A 27,290-nucleotide genomic window follows, 5' to 3' on the forward strand; every position below is an offset into this window, starting at 1 on the left:
ACTCGTAATTCTGACCAGTAGTTTAAGAAAAAAATATTATTTTAAAATATACTCATAAAGATGTTTATAACCATTTCGCGGGTATATAAATGGTGTTGAGAACTTGGCAATAGGCAAGGCAGATTATATCACAATATTTTAATACAAATATGGGTTATCTTTTCATAAAAGGATTGCGGCAGTGGTTTAAATCCGAATAAGGCCAAACAACGCCCATGGAGAACTGAACAATAGGCTGTGCGTCTAGATTGTAGTAAAATTGCAGCTAAAAATAACAGTAAATTTCGAAATGTTTATACCAGATATTTCCTTTTCAAAAACTTGATTTTTGTTTTTTTTTTAAGAATTTACTTAATAATGACAATTGACATAAAACTCAAGGCTGAGCTGTAACTGCCTATCGCCTATAATCAATATCTTCGAGGCAAATGTGTAGTTCTAAACAGCGATACCGCTACATTTTACAAAAATATATTTGAATAAAAATTTTGAAAATAGAATAATAGACATATGAAAATAGACAAATATAAATTCCTTAGTTAGCGAGTGATTTAATAAAACCCTATGCAAACCAATAATTATTCATTAGAATAAATAATAAAAATATTGATCACAGTAAGTCTACAGTAATTACTTTGTGAGAAGGGATGTGAGTTGTACTAGCATTGTTAGTACAACGTCCAAAAGCTTTGAAGATTTGCTGCGTCATACCTCCTTACTAGGTTTTGAATGGAGAATGAGGTACTGTAGTACCATGTGTAGTATAATGAGAATATGGTGTGAGGTCGAAGACCTTTTGATGTTTATGATTGCAAATATTATCTATTAAAGATAGATATAGACAACAGAAATGGTGCACAGATTATACATTAAATAAAGCTGTCTGTTCTCTCTGAAACATATTACTGCCATTTAACTAAAAAAACATATTAAAATTTGCTTAAAATATTCTTATTATATTTTGATTGAACGAGAAAATGCTACAAGCGTTAAAAGTATCTTAAAGGTAAAGTTATGTCCACACAACTCAAACTTTTTACTTGTTATAATTGTCTTTTTATCTATTTTATGTATGTATGTGGTAATACACATAAAATAGATAAATAGCTATGTATAAGCAAAGCAATAAATCTTCTATAACGACACAATAACCTTAAAATTTGACAGTCGAATCTTTTAAAATTCCCAGCAGTTAACTCGCTATATTTACGATTCACACTCGGCCATTTGTCGCTAATTACTGTTGAACCAAAGTACCTTGTACAAAGTAAACAGCTGTTTCAGCCAAAATCACAACACCCACTCAACTGATAACCATTTGGAAGGCGGCCATTAAATTCAAAATGATCTATTGTTCGAGTGTTGTAATCTAAGAAATATCTAAATAATCCTGGGCTAAATATTTGTGTAACATATCAGCAAATGACCGATTTATTGTGTTTAGATAAGGATTAAAATAAAATGTGTTATTACAACAATGTTTATACATTCTAGTTTTTCTCGTCATGTAGATTAGTAACATCGAGTAGTGTAAGCTTAGTTTGTAGGTTCGATCCCCGGTTCATTCTGTCTATGTGTGAATTTATCATTCGATCGATGACCGAAACCGGCGGCTTAGACCTATAAAGCCTACTACTTGCCTATAAGGTTGATTGATCATGAAACAGATACAAAAATCTGAGGCCCACGCCTAAAAGGGTTGTAGTGCCCCTGGTTTGTTAGTTTTGTAGATTGGTAACACGCTATATAATTTATATCACTTTTAACTATGTGGTCCCAAAAGTGTTAACCCACTGGTGTTTGTACACAAGCATTTAAAATCTGTCTGAGTTCTTATGTTCGTCCTTCACACACATTTTTTTCTTTATACATTAAAAAAAAATGGTTAAACCAGTAAAAATTATGACTTCCTTATGTTAAAATACATACAGGGACACTTAGTGCTTATTTATAAAATATTGTAGTAGGTGGAATTAGACTTAATCATTTATATTGTATTTAAAACTGCGCATAAAACGGAAATGACGCGTCCTGTGCCGGCGAATGACATGTAATTTATTATGTATAATATTATTATATTTAAAACTTTATACGTCATTATTATTACGCACCACTATCGTTAAATTAGATTTTCATACTTCAAAGATTAGGTTTCAAAATACAATTTTATCAGATCTTTTTGGAAGTAATAAGTCTTATTATTAATTTATAACTAAGAGTCTACATTTGGTAAAGTACACATCGGGAACGGAAGCGTCCCACGCCAAACTGTTTACAAAGGCTGTTCTTACAAATGACACTACAATGGTAACGACTAATTAGTTCTGCTATCTGTGGTGCTGTCATAAAAAAGGCTAGGTTGTTTATGATTTAAGAAGATTTATTTCGTGTTTGTAATAAGATGTTTTGTCATATGTTAATTCACTCAAATTTGGATGTGTCATCATCATTGAGAACGCAAAAACTCTCTGTAATACTTGCAGTAAATATTTGCTCGCGTTATTTCAATTTATTTTTCATTTGATTACCTAAAAGAGATCAATCACCTGTCTTCCTTATTTCTTAATTATTCTGATTGCACTGATTTTTGCAAGTGTTAAACAAAAATATGTATTTATTTGTGATTTTCTTTATGTATGTATATATATGAGCAAGTACTAAACTGATGCCCAAGGTACAAAAAACTGAATAGAGGAAGACCATCTATGTAGACAGACCAAATTAAGGCAACCGCAGGCACGGTAGAGAGCGGCACAGTGTACCACGTCGAGATCTCTAAATACCGATTTTAAGTTGTTTTTATATTGATTAACAACCATATTTATCACTCATTAATAGCTATTGAGATGCAAAATTGATCACTTTAACTTTTCCTTACGGTACTTCAGGTTAAGGGCGTGCCTGACACACATTCAAAGTTTAAGAGGCCACGATGGCAATTAAAAATTTATAACATGTATAAAACGATCGTGGCAGAACAGTAAAAAAATTATTTGATATATTGCATATTAATATAATGTTAATTAACTTTAATTAATACACAAAATAAACAATGTTTGTACATGTAGATAGGTAGGTAAGATACAAAATACAGAATATTTATAAGATAAATCAAAGGAGCGCACACATACATGTATTTATATATTTATTTGCGGTTTAGTTCAGATTTGTCATTTGGTAGATCTAAAGGTGTGCAGCCCTCATAATTGCATAAATGGGGAGCGTTAACAATGAACTCCCCTCGCCAGTCGCCAGCTGGGTTTATCTCAGATAATCGCATGTGTGATAAGGATAGCGATAGATAATGCAACGATAAACGTAGTTTTGTCACCTTGGCCGTGATAAATTGCGTTTTAGAGTAATACAGGCCGAACAATATATTTTTAATTACTCAGCTATAAAGCTTTATATATAATTTGCTGATTTATAAATTATGGGTTTATATTTAGACTTCCTGTTGTCGAATGACACTACTGCCAAATAAATTTAACAAATACATCGTCGTATTTCGCGATACCATTTAATAATCGAATCAATTTATATTAAATAATAATTCTATTAATACAGTTTTGATTATTATTACTACACAGGTAATCTTGTTAATATATTAGTTTGACAAATTATCATGAAACAGATTTAGAACTCCAAGGCCTAAAAAGGTTATTAACTAATTAATTATTTTTTTAACCATTTTTAAAAAAGTAAAGCCAATGGTTAAAATGTCAAAGGCACTAACTCAAAATATAAAATGAAATGTATTTTTATATCTAGTCTGGTTTTTCAAGTATGTATGGTTTTTCAAGAGTTCTCGACTGCTAAAATCCCTATCCACAATCCATACTTATTTTCTATCATGGTGAAGAACCGAGGAATCCGGAATGTCTTAGGCCAGAAGTAATAAATTGCGTCAGACGTTGAAGCCTGAATTTGCGTACAATTTATGAAACATGCGAACATCTCAAAAGGTTTATTTTGAATATTGCATAGTTCCTTTTGTCATATTGTAACTGGGTTGACAGACAGAGCAAATGGAATTTGTTATTGGCTGAACCTTGGATTTTGTCCTCAACGACTGATCGATATTTTAAACGTTAAATATAAATGTGTGATAAACAATTTTCTAATTATACTAGCGAGTGAGTGTAAGTAATTTGCGTGGGCGTGGCGCAGAAATAGATATTTGGCAATGTTACTGGGTCCGTCATTGACGCGGAATGATCTCTGTAACTGACATTTTTTACGTGGGTTTAATATAAGACATAGAAACGATGGCGAGTTTGGCTTGGTCAAAGTATGATACACATAAGCGACACATTCATTAAATCTATATTCAGCCAATAAAGATGAATACTAGTTGAGGAAGCGTTGGAACTGGAACAAATAGGTGGGCAGAGGAACTGGTAAGGTTAGAGGGAAGGCGTTGGATGCAAAGCGCGGGGAACCAGTCGTTCTGGGAATTTAGGGAATAGGCCTATGTCTAGCAGTGAATGACATGGTACGGATTTCAAAGGCTAGTAAAAGTGCAATAATTCATATAATCTGAGTTGACTATCTTTTATATAGGTACCTTCATAATTTGTATAAAATTCGATAGAACAATTTTACATGTGTAATTATAAAACTGTATGTCGCAGCGATGAAATGCTGGCAGCGTTAATTTTTTTAAATTTTATATTTATTAATTATTATTACTATGTAGGTTCAGAATATTGTAAATATATATGCGTTAGTAATCAATCTTACAATAAACATTAAAAAAACTCATTTGGGAATTTTACAGCATATGAAACTCACACGAAATGCCGGTAGATGTAATCGTGATACTATGTTTATAAAGAGATTAAATAACACATACTCAACTTTGAATGGAGTGCGTTTGAAAGCGTTGTGTAAAAGGATATACCAGTGCACCAGTGATGACCATGCTAATTATACGAGCTTCGTGGAAAATTATATTAAATTCCAAGTAAATAGGTTTAATAAAATGAATGAATGAATCAGTAGCACCATCTTGTAGGCGATTCGTTTAATAATCATTTGTCAATCTAATAGGCAAGTAGGTGATCAGCTTCATGTGCCTTACACCGTCTACTGTTTGGGTCTAAGGCCAGACGCTTTCCTCGTGATGTTTTCCTTCACCGCGACCGTTCGAGCGAATGATAGAAAGTTGCACATAAAAGGTTCTTCGTAATATATAAATGCAAGGAAGGTATATTGGTATCGTAAAGATAGGGAAGAATAATCAAATTAAATTTAAATAATTTAAATTATATTTAAATATAAACTTAAATTATTCTTAAAATCTAAAAATTAATGTGAGGCAGATATTTATTAATTCATTTACTTTATCGCGGCAACAAATCTACTACTAGTAATCTTAAAGTTACGGATATCGTGAAATTAGAATGTATGTAATATTATCTAATTAAAGGAACTGATAATCCGGTGAATTGTTTCGGAAGTACTTTCACAGAATCCGGCGAATAATTTGAGAATAAATTAATCTATCTTAGGAATAGTTTTGTGAAAGTACGCGTATAAATGCCTGCAATTTTATTTTCATAGTTATAATAATAGATATACAACACGTTCAATGTATTATCGAGATTTTTTGAGTCACAAATATGACAACCGGAACAAGACTCAGATAAAGCACGTTTAGAAAGTTAATACCATTAGGTTAATGTTGATTCGTGCCTAGCAGTTTAGTGTTCAAGGTCGGACATTGACAATATATAAGCTGCAGTGTCGCAACTTGCATGCACTTGGTTAATAGTTTTGTACGTCACAAACACGAACTACCATTAACTTATTTATTTCGAAATACAGCCATCATAACTTATATACAACGAAAAACAATTATACTCTTTAATGTATAATATTATACAGTTTCGATATTTGTAAATATGTGAGGAGCATGTATACTAACAATACAATAATAGACTTTTATTCTAGGAGTACATTGTCTTCACATATAATTATTTGACTAATGTATACAAATATTGTACATTCTATATTAAGAGTAAGTGTGGAGTTTCTTGCCTATTCTTCTCCACACGAAACTACCATTTGGAAGGAGCAACTAGAAGAACTTTATATTTGTAACGTTCAAAAGTGCGATTTGGTGGTCTAATTGGAATAAATGATTTGATTGACTAAATAATATGTCAAAGGAATAGGTAATTTATTACGTTAAGCGTTTACGAAAAGAAAAGATCAATAAACATATTATAATACCTAATTCGGGTGTGCAGTGTGATGGTATATGGCGCGAGCTCATGATAGAGGTGATTTAGCGCCATGGATATTCTTGATACTTCTTTAAGCATTATCCGCTATCTTACTAGGCTTAAATAGTAGTCGATGTTACATATTTATAAACTTTACTTAGTCTTGTAAGCCTACTATTAATTTATCCACGTTGTTATGGCGTAGATCGTCTAAGGTTTTAAAATGAATTGTTATCGGTCGCGTGGTTCAATAACTTTGTTGACATGTGGGCGGTACACTACCGCTGGTTTTTTTGTCTCACTTTACGGATAACGGAACCTCGTTTGTTATTTTATATTATACTTAATATATCAAGTGTGTAAATACAATTTTTTGTTCGTACAACTATTAATATAAATATAAATATAATAATACATATCTATAATCCGTTAAAAAAGTGTTTTTCTTTAAATGTGTAAAAGTTATGTAAATAAAAGACAATACTAACTATTAATAGGTAAAAAATTAGGTAATACGACGTGGCGTAGTTAGTCTGTACAGAAGTTCATCCAGTCATTAAGATTTATTATACCATAGCATATACATATATAACACAAATATGTATTGACGAGCGTTAGTAGGTATATGCTTAAATGATATTTTACTTAGACGAAGTTCGTTACTTTCCTTCAAGTTGGAGATTTTGATTATGTAAGCTTTTAACTTTCCAAGTTATTAATTTCCAAAACATAAAGCGATAATTGTAAAATTTTGAGCCTGTTCATCAAAGTTGTCTGTTCCGCGACAGCGGAATCACTGATATGAATTTTGGAACTGTGCCAAAAAACTAGGGAACGCGATGGAAAAAATAGCCAAGTCGAATATTACGTAACCGACATTAAGGTGTAAGTATCGCATTGGGAAACCTAAGTGATGTATGATAGGCAAGTCAAGTCAAGTCAAGCCAAACCAAGAGACGAAAGAAATTGCCTTAATCCATATAAATTAATTGACGAATTATTAATTATTTCGTATAATATTCATTTAATTCTAAGTGAGTTAAATAAATTTCTTGTCATACCTAAGCTAATTAAAATTTTAATAGTTTTTTCTTTGTGATAACAATTTCAAATGTGTAGCATTTTAATTGATGACACTGGAAACTGACATTAGCAAAAGTTATTAGGTGTAAAAAAGTACTAAACATTTAAACTACCCCACGATTAAAACAGTATGAATGGATAAACGCTTGCGTTTATAAAAATTATTAAAAGTTTTCACTTTTTATTACAAAAACTCAGTCGATTTTTTATGAAACAGTTTCAATTCAACGTTTTCTGCTAAATTGTGCACGTTTTACTTTTATATATGAGGGTAATTACATGCTTCACATAGTCGATGTTTACAATATAATTTGAAATAAAATGCATCGCTGCCAATGACCCCAAAAAACAAATAAAAAAGCAATGCCAAAGTAATAACTCTTCCATTAAGTAGCAGCAAAAATGCAACTCGAGATTAAATTTATGACCTGTAACGATTGACATACCTTTGGAATTGTTTTTTTGTTTAAATTGAATTCCCTTTCAAGAGATTCGTCGCTCGGATTACAGAAAATCTGTATTATACAATTTTATTATTATTATAAGTAAACACTGATTGTGTTATAGTTAAAGTATAACATAAATTTAATTACAGTAGTATTTCCCAACTTTTTTGTCCCGTGCCCCACCTTAGCTTAAATTTTTTATGTAACATACATAAAAAATTTAGTAATTTATTAAAAATTAATAAAAAATGTTAATAAGAAGACGAAGAACCAGTATTCGAAATTGTTAACGAAACGCAGATATTAAAATTTCGAAAGAATGAAAAACTGAAATTCAAATTCTAAATTATGCATTTTAATAAATTTTCGTTGGGAATCATTGGTATAGAACTTTACAGTACGGAGAGTTTATTGCCAGTTCTTCTCTTCCGTTCTACGCCCTTGATTTCAGAACTGGCAGTAAATGTAAAATTAGAATCATTTAATATTTCTTTTTTTGACGTTCATAAGTGTACATTATGTTACCTATATGAATAAATAAATTTTGACTTTTGACAGTCTGTGCAGAAAGGTCGTGGTTGCAGCTAAATTACTGTATTCGTTATGGTTTGTGAAATAATAAAATGATTCCAGAACAGAACTACTAAGAATTAGTGATTCTCATTAACTTTCACGCTGGAACGCTTTTGTAAAAATCCATCGAACTATTTCAAATTTTAGCTATATTTTGGCTAGGCCTATATTAAATGATAGGCATTAAAATTTAGATTTTCTGGCAGTCAATTTGTACTAACTTAACGTAAAGGGTAAATAAATGCTGGCAACATATCAAGTTGCAATGTTATGGCTACCTGTAAGCATCGTATATCAGATGCCGTTATTTCATTTCTTCTCCAACTTACTTCAACGGGGTATCAATTTCTAGGTCGACAGGAGTCAACTAGAATTTCTTACATTGCTCTAACCTTAGACGGTTCGACCGTTTTAATTGGATTGCCTTATTCATTGTAACTACAGTTAGTAAATACTCGGTCTTATAAACGATCTATAAGCCACAAGCAGTTAAGAATTTTTTGTATAGTGAAATCTTTTGAAGTTAAGTTAGAAAATCTGTTTAGTGAAAATCTATAGTCTAAAATTATATGATCATAAGTGTATTTATCAACTTTTTGATAAACATACAACAGTAAAACAGACTGTCCTTGCTGCCGATTACAATTTATCGAAAAAATTGAGAAATTTGAATATTTTTTACGATATTTAGATTTAACCTAATTTAAAAATATTGCGTTTATTTTGTAGCATCAGTTATGGGCCATCTGCAAGTGCACAAGTTTATAGACGAATGTCGACAAATTGAATTATATTACTACCCACAGTATGCAAAAGGTGACTTGAATAACAACAGCATTCTGAGCGAGTCGTGGGCCGATTTATCTGAAATTGCATTGAAAATTAATTGGATAGGTGTGTCACTGGAGAGAGGCGCAATAGTTTTATTTAAATTTACAACCAGTTTTGAACTCGCCTCACTTTCACGTATGATTTCTGGCGAGATAACGATTGAATCTTACAATATCGACGTTTAGCATGACGCTTGACCTACCTTATTAGAAGGTACGCTCGTGTTTGTTTTCGCGGAATCATTTGACCTCATGTTGCCTCAATGTTTAATGAGTCACAATTCGGTAATTCGAATGTGTCACGACTTCCTTGTTAATAATAACTTTTATTGCATAGGGGATTATGTTCTTAAGCCTAAGAGTGGTCGGGTGAGTTTTCCGAAGAGGCATCCCGAGTTATAGCCGCGACATTGACCCGCCATACGCGAACGGCCAATGCACCGATCGTCGCAGCCGCTTTGTTTATGTTGGACTAGTCCTGTCGCTTAAGACCCAGGACCTCACGTGCAATTGCTAACGTAATTACGCTTTGCAAAAACATGACGTGAAGAAGATAAGAAATCAATGAGAAAACTGTTCTTTAATGAGGTTCTGTCGGAAGACATGTAATCTCGTAAAGGCATCTAGATAGCTGTCATAAGAATGATTACATTTTTTTAATGTTACAATTCAGAACAGAATGCGGGTAGGTAGGTGGCAATAATTATGCAGGATACTGCTACGCGTACAATACACGTAAGTATACATGAATATATTGTTGTGATCTACCTTTATTGTTTGGCTTTGTAGCCGACTGAATATCTTTAAATAATAATCTAACTGCTTATTCATATTATGAAATGGCCCTGGAGATTGCTTTCGTAAGTCGTTAATGACATTCCTCGAGCTCACTAGGTGCGTCAGAGCATTCGTCACAGAGCTGAAGAGCAACATAAATAGCCCCCTTAGGGATGCATTACGTAGTCAAGGTGGACCCAAACGTTTCCCTGAAATGCGGGTTTCATGACGCAAAGACGGACGCCCGCGCTTTCAGCGGCGCCTGCGCCGGACCCATTTTAGGACATGACTAACGGAAATTCGATTCCTCTCGCTCCGACCCGCTCCCGCTTGTGGCGTGACAGTGTGCATCTATCTCGCTCGCACGAAAAGCTTCAAGAAATCTTTTAATAGTGTCCACGGCCGCGATCTACTTTCAACTTACGGCGGGAAATGAGCAAAATTCAATATGAAAATTCAGGGATTTCATTGGGTATATTAATTACTCTTGCGTAATACCAATTAAAGGAATATATTTTTTTGAGAATTTAAATTATTATCTAGATTAAATTTAATTAATTTATCTAATGAATGCTTCGCTATACGTTTCATTTTAAATTACATATTTTTCAAAAATATCACTGAATGTTAGTACTAGTAAGAAAATATAAACACGTATCGAATTGCAATAAATAGTGCTGCGGTGTAAATTTAATAACCAAATCGGAAAGGGAAAACATAAACACCATCAATGTGAGTCACGATATTGATAACGCTGTAGGTATTCTTTATTGTAATACTTTTTTAATGTGATTGCAAATATTTGGCTGGTGTTAACTGACCTTTTTCTGTTGTTTCTCCCATGCCGGGTCTAATAGACCCTCGCGCTCCCACTCCTCCTCCTGTTCCATGTATCCATCCGTATATCCCCCATCATAATGATTAGTCATCACCCCGTTGTCCATCATCATGGTCACCGCACTGACCGTCGATTTCGATGTTCGTTCGAGCCTATGACCGCGAACTCGTATGTGATAGTTCGCACCGCGCACTGCAACAAGCAGCCGGCCGCACGCCTGCTGCGAAAAGACTGGCACACGAGCGCTACTAGTGGCCGCGCGGGGAACTTGTGTTGCGTTCGGTTTCACGGTTATGTAACGTTCTGCGCTTCATTAATTTATATCTGGCAGCATTCTCGGCGGCATTTCAGTTGACATTGGCATCTACTGAATGATATTTAACTCAATATGCCATGTTGACAATAACATTATCTTTTTGGGACACTTCACAGATAATATTTTTAACTACACAAACTATTTCCCTTGCATGTCGATTATCGGAATTCCGCAACTAATTTGAATCTATGATTTGAATGCTGGTATTGAGTTTATATTGTAAACACTTAATTTATATATTTATTTAAACATTTTATTTTTTTAGTTTATTAAACTGTTTTAGTAGTTATTGGTTTTAAGAAAGTATATATATTTTATTGTAGATCGTAATTAAAACTATAATTAATTATTAAACTTACTATTCCATTTTATTATTATTTAACTGAAAGGTTTTTTCGGAAATGATAATTCTGTATCATACACAAAAAATTTATTCACCACATAAAATTTCAATAAATATTCTTGCTCACGCAAAATAACAGTTATAGATACTTTATTGTTTGTGTACATTTGAAGATCTGTACCTCATACATTTAATAACATCCACAAACACGGGAAGGTAAAATATTGGAATAGAAAACTTATATCAATAGCTTGACGAATCTTGGTGTTACCATGAACCAAACTTAATTTACGAGTATTTAAAAATAATAGGAGAAAGCTATATAATATTTTGAAAATTTACCATTAATAAGGAGCAGGGTTGAGCAGGGAACCGTTCACAACAAGATTTTCACAAGTATAAAAATTTTACTGACAATCCAACGCATTTAAATTTTATTCAGATTTTAGAAACGTTTTAGGCTACACAATATTATTAACACCTATTCAATAGTAATGCTATACAATAGTTTTTAAATAATATTATGCCTCTTATAATATTTTTAAAGTAAGACCCAGGTTTAAAAAAAGTTACAGGTTAAGAAATTAACAGGCATTCAATGTTCAGATCGCCTAACAGAATTATGCAATAATATCATTCAAAAAAATGTTTTTTTAGAAGAAATATTTTAGAATTTAAGGTAAAAAATTGTTTTTGTATTGTGGCAAACCTTGATAAGTTTTAATTTCATCTAGATGCGGTTCTTGAACACTAATACATTTATTGCCAGTATACAAATTTTGAACATAGACAAAGCAGTGTTAAAATAAGGAAGAGCGCGTAAAAATGACACTATCGGAGACGTAAGCGCCTGACAGAATTTCTTTGCGTGTTGCTTCTACAACGCATGTTCTTGGTGTCAGAAGCTCAAATCCACGATTGTTTACATAGTAGGCACACAGGTATAGTAGAGTTTAAAGCTTGACTTATTGGTTATTAGTATAAAATCTAATCTATCGCCTGGTTCTATAAGAAAAGCACAATTCGTAATTGCCAGAAGTAGTAGGTGTTTTATGTCGAATTCCCCGTAAATATACGATACGTAAAAATAACGAATCATTTTTTTCATATAGAACCTAGGTGATGTATAAATAACAGAAATGATGGTTTTGTCACAGTATCGAAAGTATAGGTATAGAGGTTCTACATTCATCTACACAAACATAAGATTTTTTTGTTGCTTTTTCTTTGTTATTTACATTTATGTTTAGACAATTTTTCATATTTTCATAAATATATAACATCTAACATTTAGAATTCCATTATATTTTTGTTTAATTTATGCATCAGTCGCTTTGTATTTCTAACTTTAGCCAGGCATTAAAGAAATGATTTCAAAATGGCGTTTCTCTTCGCCTCTCAGTCGCACACTATTCCTGTTTTACTCATAACATCCTCAAATTCATCATTATATTACGCAAATATACGTAACAATTAGTGACAATTAATAATATTATATTGTATTAGCAATCTTCATATTTAATTGTATATTAATATGCCTTTTAAAACATTCTATTTAATATACTTTTTAGGTTTATATTGTATTTTAAAATGTAATCTTTTCTGATTACTTAAAGCTGTAGCCATTTTGAATTCGTCTCTTCAATGCTCGGCTAGTAATAAATATTTATCATTTTGATCATTCTGGGGATCTTATCTAATTGATTGCAATAAAAGGGACATTAAATTCTAATTCATAATATTATGAGCAAAATTATTCCAACATTAGTTAACTGCAAGGGCGGATAGTTTCAAGATATAAGGTTTATCATAAATTTAAATTAAATACGCATTTTAAAGTTAATCCCACTAGAGTATGTTTATTTATTACGCCCCCTTACCGATGAAAACTGACGAACCCATTTTTAACACCTCCAAACAGACTCTCTATATCTTAATCATGGCCTCAATTAACAGATTCTCAGCTTAATTACATTTATGTAATTATTGTCTAGACAGCCATTACATTTTAAATTTCATCCATGGAAAATCAAAGTAATGTTATGTTCACGAATTCTGCACAGTTGATCATTAACATCAGCCTACTGGTCTGTCAGTAGGGTTTTAATTTTGAGATAAAATCGTCTCGCTGAATTTGGTTTGGTGGTACAAAGTTAGGAGGCGCTTATCGGTAAGAAGGACGATGATATAGGAAAATAAAAAATACATATTCCCCAGTTTCTGAGCGTACGATCACGATTTTGTACTCGACATGTTTCCAAATTTCTGGTACCAAAAATAGAGATGATTATACTGAACACGTCTAGCTAATGTATAAAATATATAGGTATCAATGAACAACAACAAGGATTAGGTGTATTCGAGAAGTGTACAAATATTTCTCGCACCTCTACAAAGTACATCTACAACAATAATACTTTAGAAGGCTTCAACATTCCACGAAGAAGAACCCGAACCAAACTGGCCTGATAGAAAAATTTCGACGTTTCAGAACTTAAACAGTCTGGACCCTTGAGACCCAGAATCTCTTCATGCATACGCCGTTCATCAATTTTGCGTTTTTAGAGTTAACAGACTCTTTATACATTGGAAGATCAGACTCTATATAGAACGATGCTACCAAGATTGTTTTATGAACTATACCATACTAAAATTTACCGAAAGTTTTCTTGCAGGACAGTTTCTATTCTAATACACTGATATTCCTCACAGCTCCAATTATATGCCGTAGTCAAAACTCTCGAATTCGGAAAATCTAGAGTCTTGCTTCTGAATACGTTGTTGGCAGGCCTCGATGTAATCCTCTTGGATCCTATACATCCCGGAATTAGCTTGGTACATAAGAGTCTCCAGGATTCTTTCGTTCTTGATAGCTTTTGAAGGAAGCACCACTTTGATCAACTCTTGTGGGGATATTCTGTACAGCTTCAGATCCCTCGCCAACCGCTCCATGATGCATTTGAATTCATTTTTGGCGTCAGTCTTGTTGGCAGATTTCGCTTTGATTTTGTTTCTCGCCCAACTCAGCATGGCCTCAAATTTGCGGACCTCGGGTACTTCGAGGTTCCTGCACATAATCATTTGGACCATTGATTCTGAGAGGTTTAGGAACTCCGGTGTCTGGAATAAGGCGTAGGCGCGTTGTTCTATGAATGCAAGAATCATGTTCACCAGTTCCGAGGCGGAGGTGTATCTCCAGTAGTAATTTTCTAGAGATATAAGCATGGTGCACACCTGAAACATATATTAAAGTCTCATTCATATTCACATATATAATTACACTGTACGTGTGTATATCACTGAACTCCTCTAAAACGGTGGGACCGATTTAAATGATTTTTTGTATTCGTTTAGGTGTCGCTTTTGAGGCAAAGCACATTCCACGCAGGTGCCAAGTTGATTTGTGCGTGTAGTAAACAGCTGGTATACTGGTACTATAATGTACAGATTTTGATGAAATCAAATAGGGACGAGAATGATTTTATATGATTAGATTTTTTGTTCCTTCGCAAATTAAGCTAAACTAATTTTATAAACCAAGGTGAGTCTTTCCTCATTTACAAATGAAGATACCCTTACCACTTCTATCCTTAGAAACTGCTTGGCATGGTGGAAGCAGGCCTGCAGCAGTTCTGGTAAGTCGTAATGCTCAGCTGCACAGATAAGCCCCGGAATGGACGCGCAGGTCAGAGGACAGCTGCCCGTGTGTAAGTAATCCAAGAGGATACGAAATGTTTCCGGGTCGAATTCTATTATGGAAAACTGGAATAAAATGAAATCGACTATTAGTATGGTAATACTAGCTTTTTTTATTTTTTGTTTGATTTTTGAAATAATTTCGATCAAAAAATCTATTTAAACGAATTGTACTCTGAAAACTTAGGGCAGTTAAAAAGTTCTAGCTAGTTTTACCTCAGTTTGAGCTAATTTGGCACGATCGACTTTTTGCGCATCTGCGCATACTGACAACCTTGGCACGGCTAAAGCTGCGTTCTTCTCTTTCTCCTTTTCTTTATTCTCTTTATCTGAAAATATCATGTATCAAATACTCATTGTTCCGTGTAACATAATATTTTATTTACACCTGCAGTTTATAATTTAACCTAGTTTATTATTTATACGTATATTATTGTTTTAACTTAACCATTATATAATATAACTACTGTGATGTACGGAAGTTTGTAATCATAATATATACAGTTCAGTTAGTTCAGTTTTCAGTATAGATTAGTGATTTCTGTGCCTAATACATAACAGAAAACATTGGAAAATATTGTTTACAGGAGCAGTTTGCAGAAACAAAAAAAAAAACAGAAAGCTTTATGGACAGTGAACATCAATGACCAATAATTTTAAATAACTCACTAGAACAATCTTGGGAACTGGCCCACTTCTTCTTATCGTCTGCGTTCAGTTGCGAATGTTGTTTCCTGATGGATCTGCCCCAACCTGCTGTTATGGTCCCGAGGCGGGAGAATGCGCGCTTTACCATCGGAGAACTTGGAACACTTTTTGGTCTGAAAGTATTAAATTTATTATTGTACTTTGAAATTAGAATTGCAGCGAATCGCGCAGATTACAAATACTGCGCTCACGTCAAACTCTGAAACGTGCTCTCATAGTAATTCCAATCCAGCCAATCATTGTGGCCTATGGGTCAGTCAGACCGTAAGGAGGAAAAAAATTTTTTTTGGGCGCCTGTGTACATTTAAAGAAGAAGAAACATTTAAAAAAGCTGCAATGAATAAAAATAACTAAGTAATCAGTCCCATTCTCTCCAAATATTTATGTTATTTTCACGTTTTTTTATATATTCAAACTTACATTTATAGAAATAACAAATAACATAATACGTATTAATTATAAAGGGCGCAACGAGAGGGCCTTAAGTAGTAGGGATTCACGGGTTCTGCCTCACTCGCTGCCTCAGTCAACCTAACCCCCCGTGCCGGGTTCTGCCTCACTCGCTGCCTCAGTCAACCTAACCCCCCGTGCCGGGGACTGCCTCACTCGCTGCCTCAGTCAACCTAACCCCCCGTGTGTTTCTGGCTCAGCGGCAGTCCCCACCTAAAAAAAAAAAAAAAAAAAAAAAGTTTGGTCTCTTTCCCCACTAAACAGACCGTGCTGAGTCGATAGCACTCACTCCCGAAGCGATATTTCTCTCTGTTTCGAAGTTAGGTTTTGCTATACGTTGCAAATTAATCGATTTACTAATCACCTCATAATAAGAATGTAACGTCTCGTCCAAATCCTCATTTACTAATCACCGAGTCAGTTTCGTATGCATAATTAGCAAATTACCATGCGCATTTACCTGCAAATGCACCAGGACAGATGGGAAAAGGATTTACTGAACATTAAAAATATGATTTCCGTGTTTTATGTGTTTATTTGCATTATGTTACAATACAACTTTACTAGTGTCATGTCATTTCTTGGTGAGTCATACGAAAAATTTCTGAGGTAATCTTCCAAGCTGAAACCCCAGAACTTGTAGTACAAATATACTACACAATACTCCCCACAAAAGGCAGAACAGATGTCCTGAACGCTAGCTGTATTATAGCGCCATACCCGACAATTTCTTCTTAAAAAATCCGCTATTACTCTAATAGGCTTACGTCCAAATGAATCAAAATATTCTCCAACTTTTTCGTGGTTGATATGAATAGCTACCCAATGAGATCCTGGTTGTGAGTCAGGGTCGAGATTGCATATAATAAATGTGGGTAAGTGTACGTGCATTGGTAGGCGATTCGAGGGGTACACGCTATACTGGATGCTGGGATGTATTTTATGGAGACTCATTTGCAGGTTTAATGTATTCATTTTTACTCCAACGCGTTTGACCTTCTACTCTTATATATTGCACTAAATACAATTCCAATTCCTATCAATCATCCACCTCAACTAACATCTCGTTGTATTGTCACCCCAATATATGTGATATCTTATATGCATTTATTTAGAAAAGTAGGGAAACTATTAATGAGAAACCATATTTTTATTTATTATATTTCATTCCGTTTATTATTCTCAATTTAATCATAAGTACATAAAAGTCATTTCTTAACTACTATAATCCACACATACATTTCTGTTCTTATCTATTTCTATAATGTTTGAAAACTCTGCATAAACTACACAGTTAATTGTTTCAGTCAATGCGTTCTCGAATCTTACTTCCATTCTCACACTACCATGACGAATGAGATTCCAGTGAATATTAGAGTTAGCTGATAAGTCGGGGGTTAAATCAAAGGCTAGTAAACAGTATCCATCTGAGTATTGCTCCCTCGATATCCCATTACCTTCGTTAAGAAAATGTATACCGGTACCTGAGTACAGTGTGTGGTATGCGCTGGCAAATACATCGTTTGGGAATGATGGTTGTAATGATTTTGATGGTATTTGTTGACCGTCTATATATAAACTAAAGGAGCAAATACCGAAGTTTTCAAAGTTGAATGGGTTTTTATTATAACTACCATTGAAGGCGGTATTATTAACAAAACCAATGATACATCTCTTAGGAACCTGTCCTAAAAATATATTGTCCAGTGTCTTACCCTGCACACCAGATGGTATGGTCAGGACTTTCACTTCGCCTCTTGTTATAGGATATTTAGCTGTAGTAGTGGCAAGAACCTTTTGATGGGCTATTAGTATTGATGGATTAATTTTTGCTCTGCGTATTATTAAAGTTGCATCTGTGATACAGACTTTGTATTCTAAAATTATTACTAAGGCGAAGGGTGTTAACAAATGTGTCACAAAAAAATTAACGTTAGACAATTATAAGTCATGTTTATTTAATAAATTTAATATTCAATTTTGTAAAATGTATCGATTTAAATCGTTAAAACATACAATTTTCACCCAAGAAATTAATAAAACATGTTTATCTTTTAATGATACCAAGCGACACATTCTACCAAATAATATAGATACGATACCACTGGGCCATTATAAACTCGTTAGCAATTCCAAGTAAAAAAAATAAAAGAAAAATGTGAACTAAATTATTAATAATATGTTTATGAAATTTAGTTGTAGATAATTTCATTACTCATTATTATTTATTTATGTGTTTTATAATATTTTGTAAGATAATGTTTTCATATTATTGTTTTATTTAGATATTACCTTATTTATATTTTAGAGTAACTTTAATGTATAAATAAAATCTTTTAAAGAAAAATATTCAGTTTTATTTGGATACCCAAAGAAGAAAGAAGTATAAAAAAATGATTCATTTTATTCATCCTTTTGCTGCAATCATAGCAGGTCCAACAGGATGTGGAAAATCAAACTTTGTAGCACAATTCATTAAACATAGGGGTAGTGCATGTAATGAGTCTTTTTCTGAAATAACATGGTGTTATGATGAAATGCAGCCACTATATAATATACCTGGAGTGAACTATCATCAAGGGTTGCCTGATTTGCATATGTTCGATGGTAAAAATCCTCATTTGATAATAATAGATGATTTAATGAGAGAATCTGACGGTAGAGTTGTTGATATATTTACAAAAGGAAGTCACCATAGAAATTTAAGTGTTTTTTATATAACACAAAACTTATTTCATCAAGGAAGAGGACAACGTGACATTTCCCTTAATTCAAGTTACATCATTTATTTCAAAAATCCCCGTGATAAAACACAAATTAAATTTCTAGCCAGACAGGTTTCGCCTGAGAACACTAAATTTATCGAAGAATCATATGCAGATGCTACAAAAGTTGCTCACGGATATTTGATGATTGATTTAAAACAAAATACTGATGATACACACCGGATAAAATCAAACATTTTTGAAAACACTCACTATTGTACATTATATATCACCATGAAAGCATATAAATATCTTTGTAATCAACGATTTTGAGTCAGTTTTAAACTATGTATCATCGAGTAACAACACATAAAGATTTATTGTCAGCTCTACACACATTAAAACCAAGACATCGGAAGGTATTACTGAAAACCTGCAATAATCAAGAAATAAACTGTCTTTGTGAGTGTATTTATAACGTTTTGAAAGGAAAAGTACCATTGAAAGGAGCAGAGAAGTCTAAACTTAAAAACCTAAAAAATACCTTACGTAAGCTAGTAAGCAGAGGAAAAAGTTTTGAATATAGAAAAAATATATTAATTCAAAAAGGAGGTTCCTTTCTTCCAATAATATTAGGCACTGTTCTAAGTAGTCTTATAAGTTGTTTTACTAATAAACCACTATGAATACTAAAAAAATGCTGATTATTGAACACGATTTTGTTGATAAAATAACACATCAACAAAATGAAAATAAAGTTACACCACGAAGTCGATTAGACAGTGAAATGGAAAAAATAATGTCAAGCAAATTAGGAGATCGTGAGAAATGGGCCCTTTACCAACAAATTTTACAAAGATACCTTCATTTTTCTATGGTAGAACGTCAACCTCAAGAAATAATATTTACTGAAAAAACAGTAAATAATAAAACTTATGAAGATGGTAAAATTAATTTCACTGATAACGAAAATGAAAATGAAAATGAAAAAGTGGTAGGTGGTGAACAACCGTCGTTGGGTAAAGACGTCTCGTTTCAGTTGTCAACACAGGACATATTAAATTTGATTCCGAAAACTTATATAAAGAAAGGAGAATTATTGATGGAATCCATTCAAAACCATAGTGATAAATTACAATGGAATAAATATGGTACAGTGGTAATTAGTGGAAAAGAAATTCCTGGAAGTAATATTATTGATTTAGTAAATGATGCATTAAGACCCTCAAAGAAAGCAGATCCCATCGGTTGGGAAACATTCTCAGAATTTTTAAATGATATAAATATACCACTGACATACATTGGTAATCTCAAAAGACTTAAATATATTGGCAATCTTAAAAAACATCACACACTACCGATCCAAGAATCAAGCATCGATTACACTTCTCCGACTCAATCAAATCATAACAGTAAAATAAAAAACAAAATTGATTGGGATAAATGGACCCCATATTAAAGCTTCATCAAATATATTATGATATTTCACATCCTGCCGGTTACAGTAATGTGAATACATTAACAAAAGCGATGAATGGAAAACTTTCTAAAACAGATGTAGAGACGTGGTTGCAGTCTCAAGAAACATATACGTTACATAAGCCAGTTCGAAAAAGATTTCTGCGAAATAAGTACATTTTATCAAATTTTAATGAATTGTGGCAAGCTGACTTGAGTGACTTAAGAACTTACGAACAGGATAATGATGGATATAAGTATATTTTATGTGTCATTAATGTTTTTAGCAAATATGCGTATGTTAGAGCAATAAAAAAGAAAGATTCTGTTACAATAAAACAGTGTTTTACTAGCATTTTTGATGAAGCTAAAACTGTTCCTAGACATATACAATCAGATAAAGGTACAGAATTTGTATCTAAAGATGTCCAAAGTTATTTAAAAAATAAAAATATAAATTATTATACTACAAATAATCCAGATATTAAAGCAAGTATAGTAGAAAGATTTCAGAGAACTTTAAAAATGAAAATGTGGCGTTATTTTACATATAAAAATACACATCGCTATATAGATATCTTACAAGATTTAGTTAGTTCATATAATCACAGTGTGCATTCTAGTATAAAAATGAGACCATGTGATGTTAATAACCAAAACATTATGAAAGTTTGGAGGAATCTATATTTTGATGGAATTTCATGTAACTCAAATTTGAAAAAGTTACCCAAGTTTAAAGTCGGTGACCATGTAAGAATTACTAAACAAAAACATACATTTCAAAAAGGTTATGAAAGTAATTGGAGTGATGAAATATTTATTATAACTTCAGTTATAGATCGCTCACCATGTGTTGTATACACTTTGATGGATTTGGAAAATGAATCTATAACAGGCACATTTTATGAGAAAGAATTACAAAAAGTTACATTTTCCCCCACTTCTGATTATAAAATTGATAAAATCTTAAGGTATCGTAACTCTGGACTCAGAAAAGAAGCATTAGTCAAGTGGAAAGGGTACCCAAACAAATTTAATTCTTGGGTATTATTATCTTCTATCAAAACTTTACAATGAAGGAAAGTTTTTATTTAACTTTACTCAGCAATAGTTCCACACAATATTTTCCGGGAAATATGACTTCAAATTTTTCTACAAAACTACCTAAGCCCATTACATTAGAAGGAGAATGGATGGTAGGTATAGTTGAGTTCCAATATCCCTCTACTATGTTCTCCGTGCAAGAGCATGAAAATATTATGTACATAAGTAAAAAAACTACCATCAATAACGAAGAGACCACACTAATGTATAAGAACCATATACCGGCCACCAACTATGATAATATACAAAATATTCTTATAGCTTTAAATTCGAAAGAGAAAGTTAGTTTTCGCCAGGACACCGTGTCAAAGTTTGTCTCTGTTGCAGTAAAGGATCCATCAATAATTTCATTATCTCTATCACCTAATTTGAGTTTTCAACTTGGGTTTGAGCCAGATACCAATCTAGTAAATCAAAATATCAGTAAACGCCCTGCTAATCTACATTTAGGGTTACCATCACAATTATTTGTGTATTGTGATATTATAGAACCACAAATTGTTGGTGATGTCATGACACCCCTGTTGAGAATTATACCCTTAGATCCCGCTAAATACATATATGGTTCAAATAAAATGCATATATTTTCACCACCACATTATTTACCTGTTATGAGAAGAGAATTTGATGTTATTGAGGTAGATATAAGAACAACCACGGGAAATGCGGTACCATTTCAATACGGTACATCGTGTGTGAAACTTCATTTTAAAAAAATATAATCTTTATATCTTTTTTGAAATGTATACACCTCAAGATACTATTATATGTCCTTATGAACATTATTATTCGCAACAAGCTGGATCTGGTATTAATGTAATCTACAAAGGAGCCTTACATCAACGTGGTCATGGTATCGGCAGTTTTCTTGGGGGGTTATTTCGAAGTGTGCTACCTTTACTCACTAGTGGTGCTAAGGTGATTGGAAAAGAAGCACTTAACAGTGGTATTGGGCTTTTGTCAGATGTTGTAGCTAGTCGCCCCATTAAAGAATCAATTAAAAATCGTTTGAAAAGTGCTAGTTCTAACCTTAAACACAAAGTTGATACCAAAATTGATGAACTTATGACTGGATCGGGTGTTAATAAAAGACGAAAATATAGAAATGAGCTCATTCGAGTTTCACCTCTTAAGAAGAAAGACGCTTTAAGGAAAACAAGGAACAAAAATATTAATATTTCCAAAGATATATTTTCAAACTAATCATAATGTCATTTATTCATAATCATTCATGTGAGTGTGTTAAATCTGAATTGGACCTATTTGCTCTTCCTTCCACACAAACAAGTATCGAATATGGGCACTGGATACACTACAAACCAATTTCTTCATTAAGCGATGATGGACCCATCGAATTCCAAGTACCTGGTACAGGAGACGACTACATAGACCTTTCGCATACACTACTCCATCTCAAGGCTCAAATTAAAAATCAAGACGGTTCTGTAGTTAATGCAGCTAATGTAGTGGCACCAGTCAATAATTGGTTACATTCTTTATTTAACCAATTGGATGTTTACCTAAACCAAAAACTCGTGTCACCCCCAAATAATACTTATGCATATCGTGCTTTCATAGAAACTCTATTAAATTATTCATCATCTGCCAAAAAATCACATTTGACATGTGGTTTATGGTACGAGGATACAGCTGGTAAAATGAATGAAACTAATGAGGCAAATAAGGGCTTTTACAAAAGACAACAACTTTCAAAGGATGGTAAGGATGTCGAAATGATTGGACATTTACATGGGGATATATTCAATCAAGATAAATTCCTCATTAACGGGGTCGAACTATCTATAAAATTAGTGAGATCGAGAGAAACATTTAACCTCATGTCACAGAATGCAGATAATAAGTACAAAGTCTGTATCACAGATGCAACTTTAATAATACGCAGAGCAAAAATTAATCCATCAATACTAATAGCCCATCAAAAGGTTCTTGCCACTACTACAGCTAAATATCCTATAACAAGAGGCGAAGTGAAAGTCCTGACCATACCATCTGGTGTGCAGGGTAAGACACTGGACAATATATTTTTAGGACAGGTTCCTAAGAGATGTATCATTGGTTTTGTTAATAATACCGCCTTCAATGGTAGTTATAATAAAAACCCATTCAACTTTGAAAACTTCGGTATTTGCTCCTTTAGTTTATATATAGACGGTCAACAAATACCATCAAAATCATTACAACCATCATTCCCAAACGATGTATTTGCCAGCGCATACCACACACTGTACTCAGGTACCGGTATACATTTTCTTAACGAAGGTAATGGGATATCGAGGGAGCAATACTCAGATGGATACTGTTTACTAGCCTTTGATTTAACCCCCGACTTATCAGCTAACTCTAATATTCACTGGAATCTCATTCGTCATGGTAGTGTGAGAATGGAAGTAAGATTCGAGAACGCATTGACTGAAACAATTAACTGTGTAGTTTATGCAGAGTTTTCAAACATTATAGAAATAGATAAGAACAGAAATGTATGTGTGGATTATAGTAGTTAAGAAATGACTTTTATGTACTTATGATTAAATTGAGAATAATAAACGGAATGAAATATAATAAATAAAAATATGGTTTCTCATTAATAGTTTCCCTACTTTTCTAAATAAATGCATATAAGATATCACATATATTGGGGTGACAATACAACGAGATGTTAGTTGAGGTGGATGATTGATAGGAATTGGAATTGTATTTAGTGCAATATATAAGAGTAGAAGGTCAAACGCGTTGGAGTAAAAATGAATACATTAAACCTGCAAATGAGTCTCCATAAAATACATCCCAGCATCCAGTATAGCGTGTACCCCTCGAATCGCCTACCAATGCACGTACACTTACCCACATTTATTATATGCAATCTCGACCCTGACTCACAACCAGGATCTCATTGGGTAGCTATTCATATCAACCACGAAAAAGTTGGAGAATATTTTGATTCATTTGGACGTAAGCCTATTAGAGTAATAGCGGATTTTTTAAGAAGAAATTGTCGGGTATGGCGCTATAATACAGCTAGCGTTCAGGACATCTGTTCTGCCTTTTGTGGGGAGTATTGTGTAGTATATTTGTACTACAAGTTCTGGGGTTTCAGCTTGGAAGATTACCTCAGAAATTTTTCGTATGACTCACCAAGAAATGACATGACACTAGTAAAGTTGTATTGTAACATAATGCAAATAAACACATAAAACACGGAAATCATATTTTTAATGTTCAGTAAATCCTTTTCCCATCTGTCCTGGTGCATTTGCAGGTAAATGCGCATGGTAATTTGCTAATTATGCATACGAAACTGACTCGGTGATTAGTAAATGAGGATTTGGACGAGACGTTACATTCTTATTATGAGGTGATTAGTAAATCGATTAATTTGCAACGTATAGCAAAACCTAACTTCGAAACAGAGAGAAATATCGCTTCGGGAGTGAGTGCTATCGACTCAGCACGGTCTGTTTAGTGGGGAAAGAGACCAAACTTTTTTTTTTTTTTTTTTAGGTGGGGACTGCCGCTGAGCCAGAAACACACGGGGGGTTAGGTTGACTGAGGCAGCGAGTGAGGCAGTCCCCGGCACGGGGGGTAAGGTTGACTGAGGCAGCGAGTGAGGCAGAACCCGGCACGGGGGGTTAGGTTGACTGAGGCAGCGAGTGAGGCAGAACCCGTGAATCCCTACTACTGCCTTATCGCTAAAAGCGACCTATTCCAGGCAACCCTAGTAAGGAAAATACTAAAAAAAGCTAATCTCACAGATTCATAAATTGCGATCCAATACAGAAGAATAAGAAATACTTATTATAAATATTGGGTTGATTTTGGGTTTGGATACTGTCCTTGATTATGTGTATATATATTTTTTTTTAATATTTAGTTTTATAATAAGCTCGCTCGAAACTGTTTAACTTAATTCAAATCAATATTTCGGTAGATATGGCTGTGAAATAAAAACTGATTTTAAATTGCTACAAAAATTTGTATTTTTTTATATATACTGAATTAAATGAATATTAAGTAAGTAAAATTCTAATGGGATTGGAAACGGATTGGAATTGGAATCTAATGGATTGTTTATTTTAGTTTAGTGTAATTATTGAAAATCATTTTGTATTTACCTGGGTGACTCAATGTCTGGTACTTGTAAAAAGTTGCTGCTTTTCTGTTTAGCCGGCGTCGGGGAGAGCAGGGTTGGCGCGGGTCGGGCCAACAGCTCCGCCACCGGAACTTGAGGGGACCCAAAACCCGTTTGGATGCCGTACAACATTTCTTGGAACACTCTGGAAACATTTCAGATTCATAAGTTCTAATGTAGTTTTTTTAAATAGTTAACATTGTCTATTTATTATTTATACAGCACTGTTTCTAAAAAAGTTTTGGATTTTTAAAAGGAAAGCAGTGATAGAAATTAAGAGTCAACCAAGGCGCCATTACGCTTTTGCCAAAATTAAATTAAATTGCTTAGTAAGTTAGGACATGTACCAAATACAATCCTTGCAAAGCACTATATCAATCTCAAACTTACTAGGAAATATAAGTAATATTGGCGATTTAGCTGTCCCTTTTAGAATTTCAAAAGAAATAGTAGTAGTAGCGCATATAATTTTAAATGAGATGTAATTCCAAGTTTAGTACTTTTATTATTTAAATAATTAGCTTATTTACGCCTGGAGTAGACTGGAAACTTGCTATCTCAGCGGACTCATTTGTATTATTTATTATATTTTACTTTTATTTGTGATGTAAATAAATTGTTTATTATTGTTTTATAAACCTACCGACTCCTTACTCCAAGTATAGCCCTTACACCAATAAACCGTGTCTTCTGCTTCGACTGTCCCACGAGGAAAACAACGTCAAACAATTGTGCGTTCTGTGCTGTATTCAGTTCATTATTAAGAAAAACTCTAGTGAAATCTTTAGCCAACTGATCGTAGTCTTCAAACTGATCCCGTACGGAATCCAGTAATGGTGAAGAAGGCCGCATGTGGCCTATTGGACGCCACGATCCTGAAAACAGTTTTGGTTACTGGTAACAGATGGGGCAGATAATAATTCAATGTTTGGTAATTCTTTAGTATTGTTTATTTAACCCATCTTTCCCCAGACTAACTATTTTTCTTTATACACGGTTTGCGTAGTATTGGTCGTATATTGAACTAGTGAGTTCCATTGAATATTTTCTTTTTTTTTAAGTGACCACTCTGTTATAGAAGGCAAGTAAGAAATTTTTTCTCTCAATGTAATCTTCGTTAAAAATAATCTTTGTCCCTAACTTACCACGTCTATAAGGTTTAGGTATTTGTCCGGTCTCGGCGTGGTTCTGAAGATTAGCAACAATGTCTTCTAACATTTGGCTGCGCGTGCGTTCCTGCATCCTCGCGAATTTCGGAGCGGAGTAGGACGCTCGTTCTCCGTTCACGATTTTCGTCAATAGCCATTCCCTAGAAATTAAATGATGTAACATTATAGTTTTTATTTTTATAGTTATCTCTTTAGGTGCTAATAAGTTCTTCCTGATTATTTATTACTTGCATAAAACGCAGTCAATTGCCGCCGCCAGATACGACGAAATCTAGGGTGGTTATGCCAGAATAACAGTATTGTAATCGAATTAATCGAACCCAGTACCCCTCACCATAGCAGCCACATACAAAGACCGCTAGGCTATGAGGCCCTTAGTGCCAACAGCCTAGGCCTAGAGCCTTCGGGTCGGCTAGT

At 33.5% G+C, this 27,290-nt stretch overlaps 2 protein-coding genes across 5 annotated transcripts in view; both read right to left on the bottom strand.

The window, feature by feature from the left end:
• The window catches only part of LOC111004138 (alpha-actinin, sarcomeric), a 34,319-nt gene extending 23,255 nt beyond the window's left edge, over positions 1–11,064 (bottom strand). For all 3 annotated transcript variants that reach the window (XM_022275007.2, XM_022275006.2, XM_022275008.2), the window contains exon 1: positions 10,761–11,064. In XM_022275007.2, the coding sequence (XP_022130699.1) occupies positions 10,761–10,889 (129 nt within the window). In that variant the 5' untranslated portion in view covers positions 10,890–11,064. The remainder of the gene's footprint in view (positions 1–10,760) is intronic.
• A 469-nt stretch (positions 11,065–11,533) lies between these two features.
• LOC111004149 overlaps positions 11,534–27,290 on the bottom strand; it is a 57,318-nt gene continuing 41,561 nt past the window's right edge. Inside the window, exons 10-16 of one of the 2 annotated variants that reach the window (XM_045630766.1) lie at positions 26,850–27,013; positions 26,348–26,579; positions 25,688–25,849; positions 15,802–15,953; positions 15,349–15,461; positions 15,016–15,198; positions 11,534–14,670 (exon numbers count right to left, since the gene is read on the bottom strand). In XM_045630766.1, the coding sequence (XP_045486722.1) occupies positions 14,155–14,670; positions 15,016–15,198; positions 15,349–15,461; positions 15,802–15,953; positions 25,688–25,849; positions 26,348–26,579; positions 26,850–27,013 (1,522 nt within the window). In that variant the 3' untranslated portion in view covers positions 11,534–14,154. Of the gene's footprint in view, positions 14,671–15,015; positions 15,199–15,348; positions 15,462–15,749; positions 15,954–25,687; positions 25,850–26,347; positions 26,580–26,849; positions 27,014–27,290 lie in introns of those variants that run through there. The other variant, XM_045630765.1, reaches the window with a different exon arrangement.

This window comes from Pieris rapae, chromosome 13 (genome assembly GCF_905147795.1).
Source record: "Pieris rapae chromosome 13, ilPieRapa1.1, whole genome shotgun sequence".
Taxonomy (NCBI): Eukaryota; Metazoa; Arthropoda; class Insecta; order Lepidoptera; family Pieridae; genus Pieris; species Pieris rapae.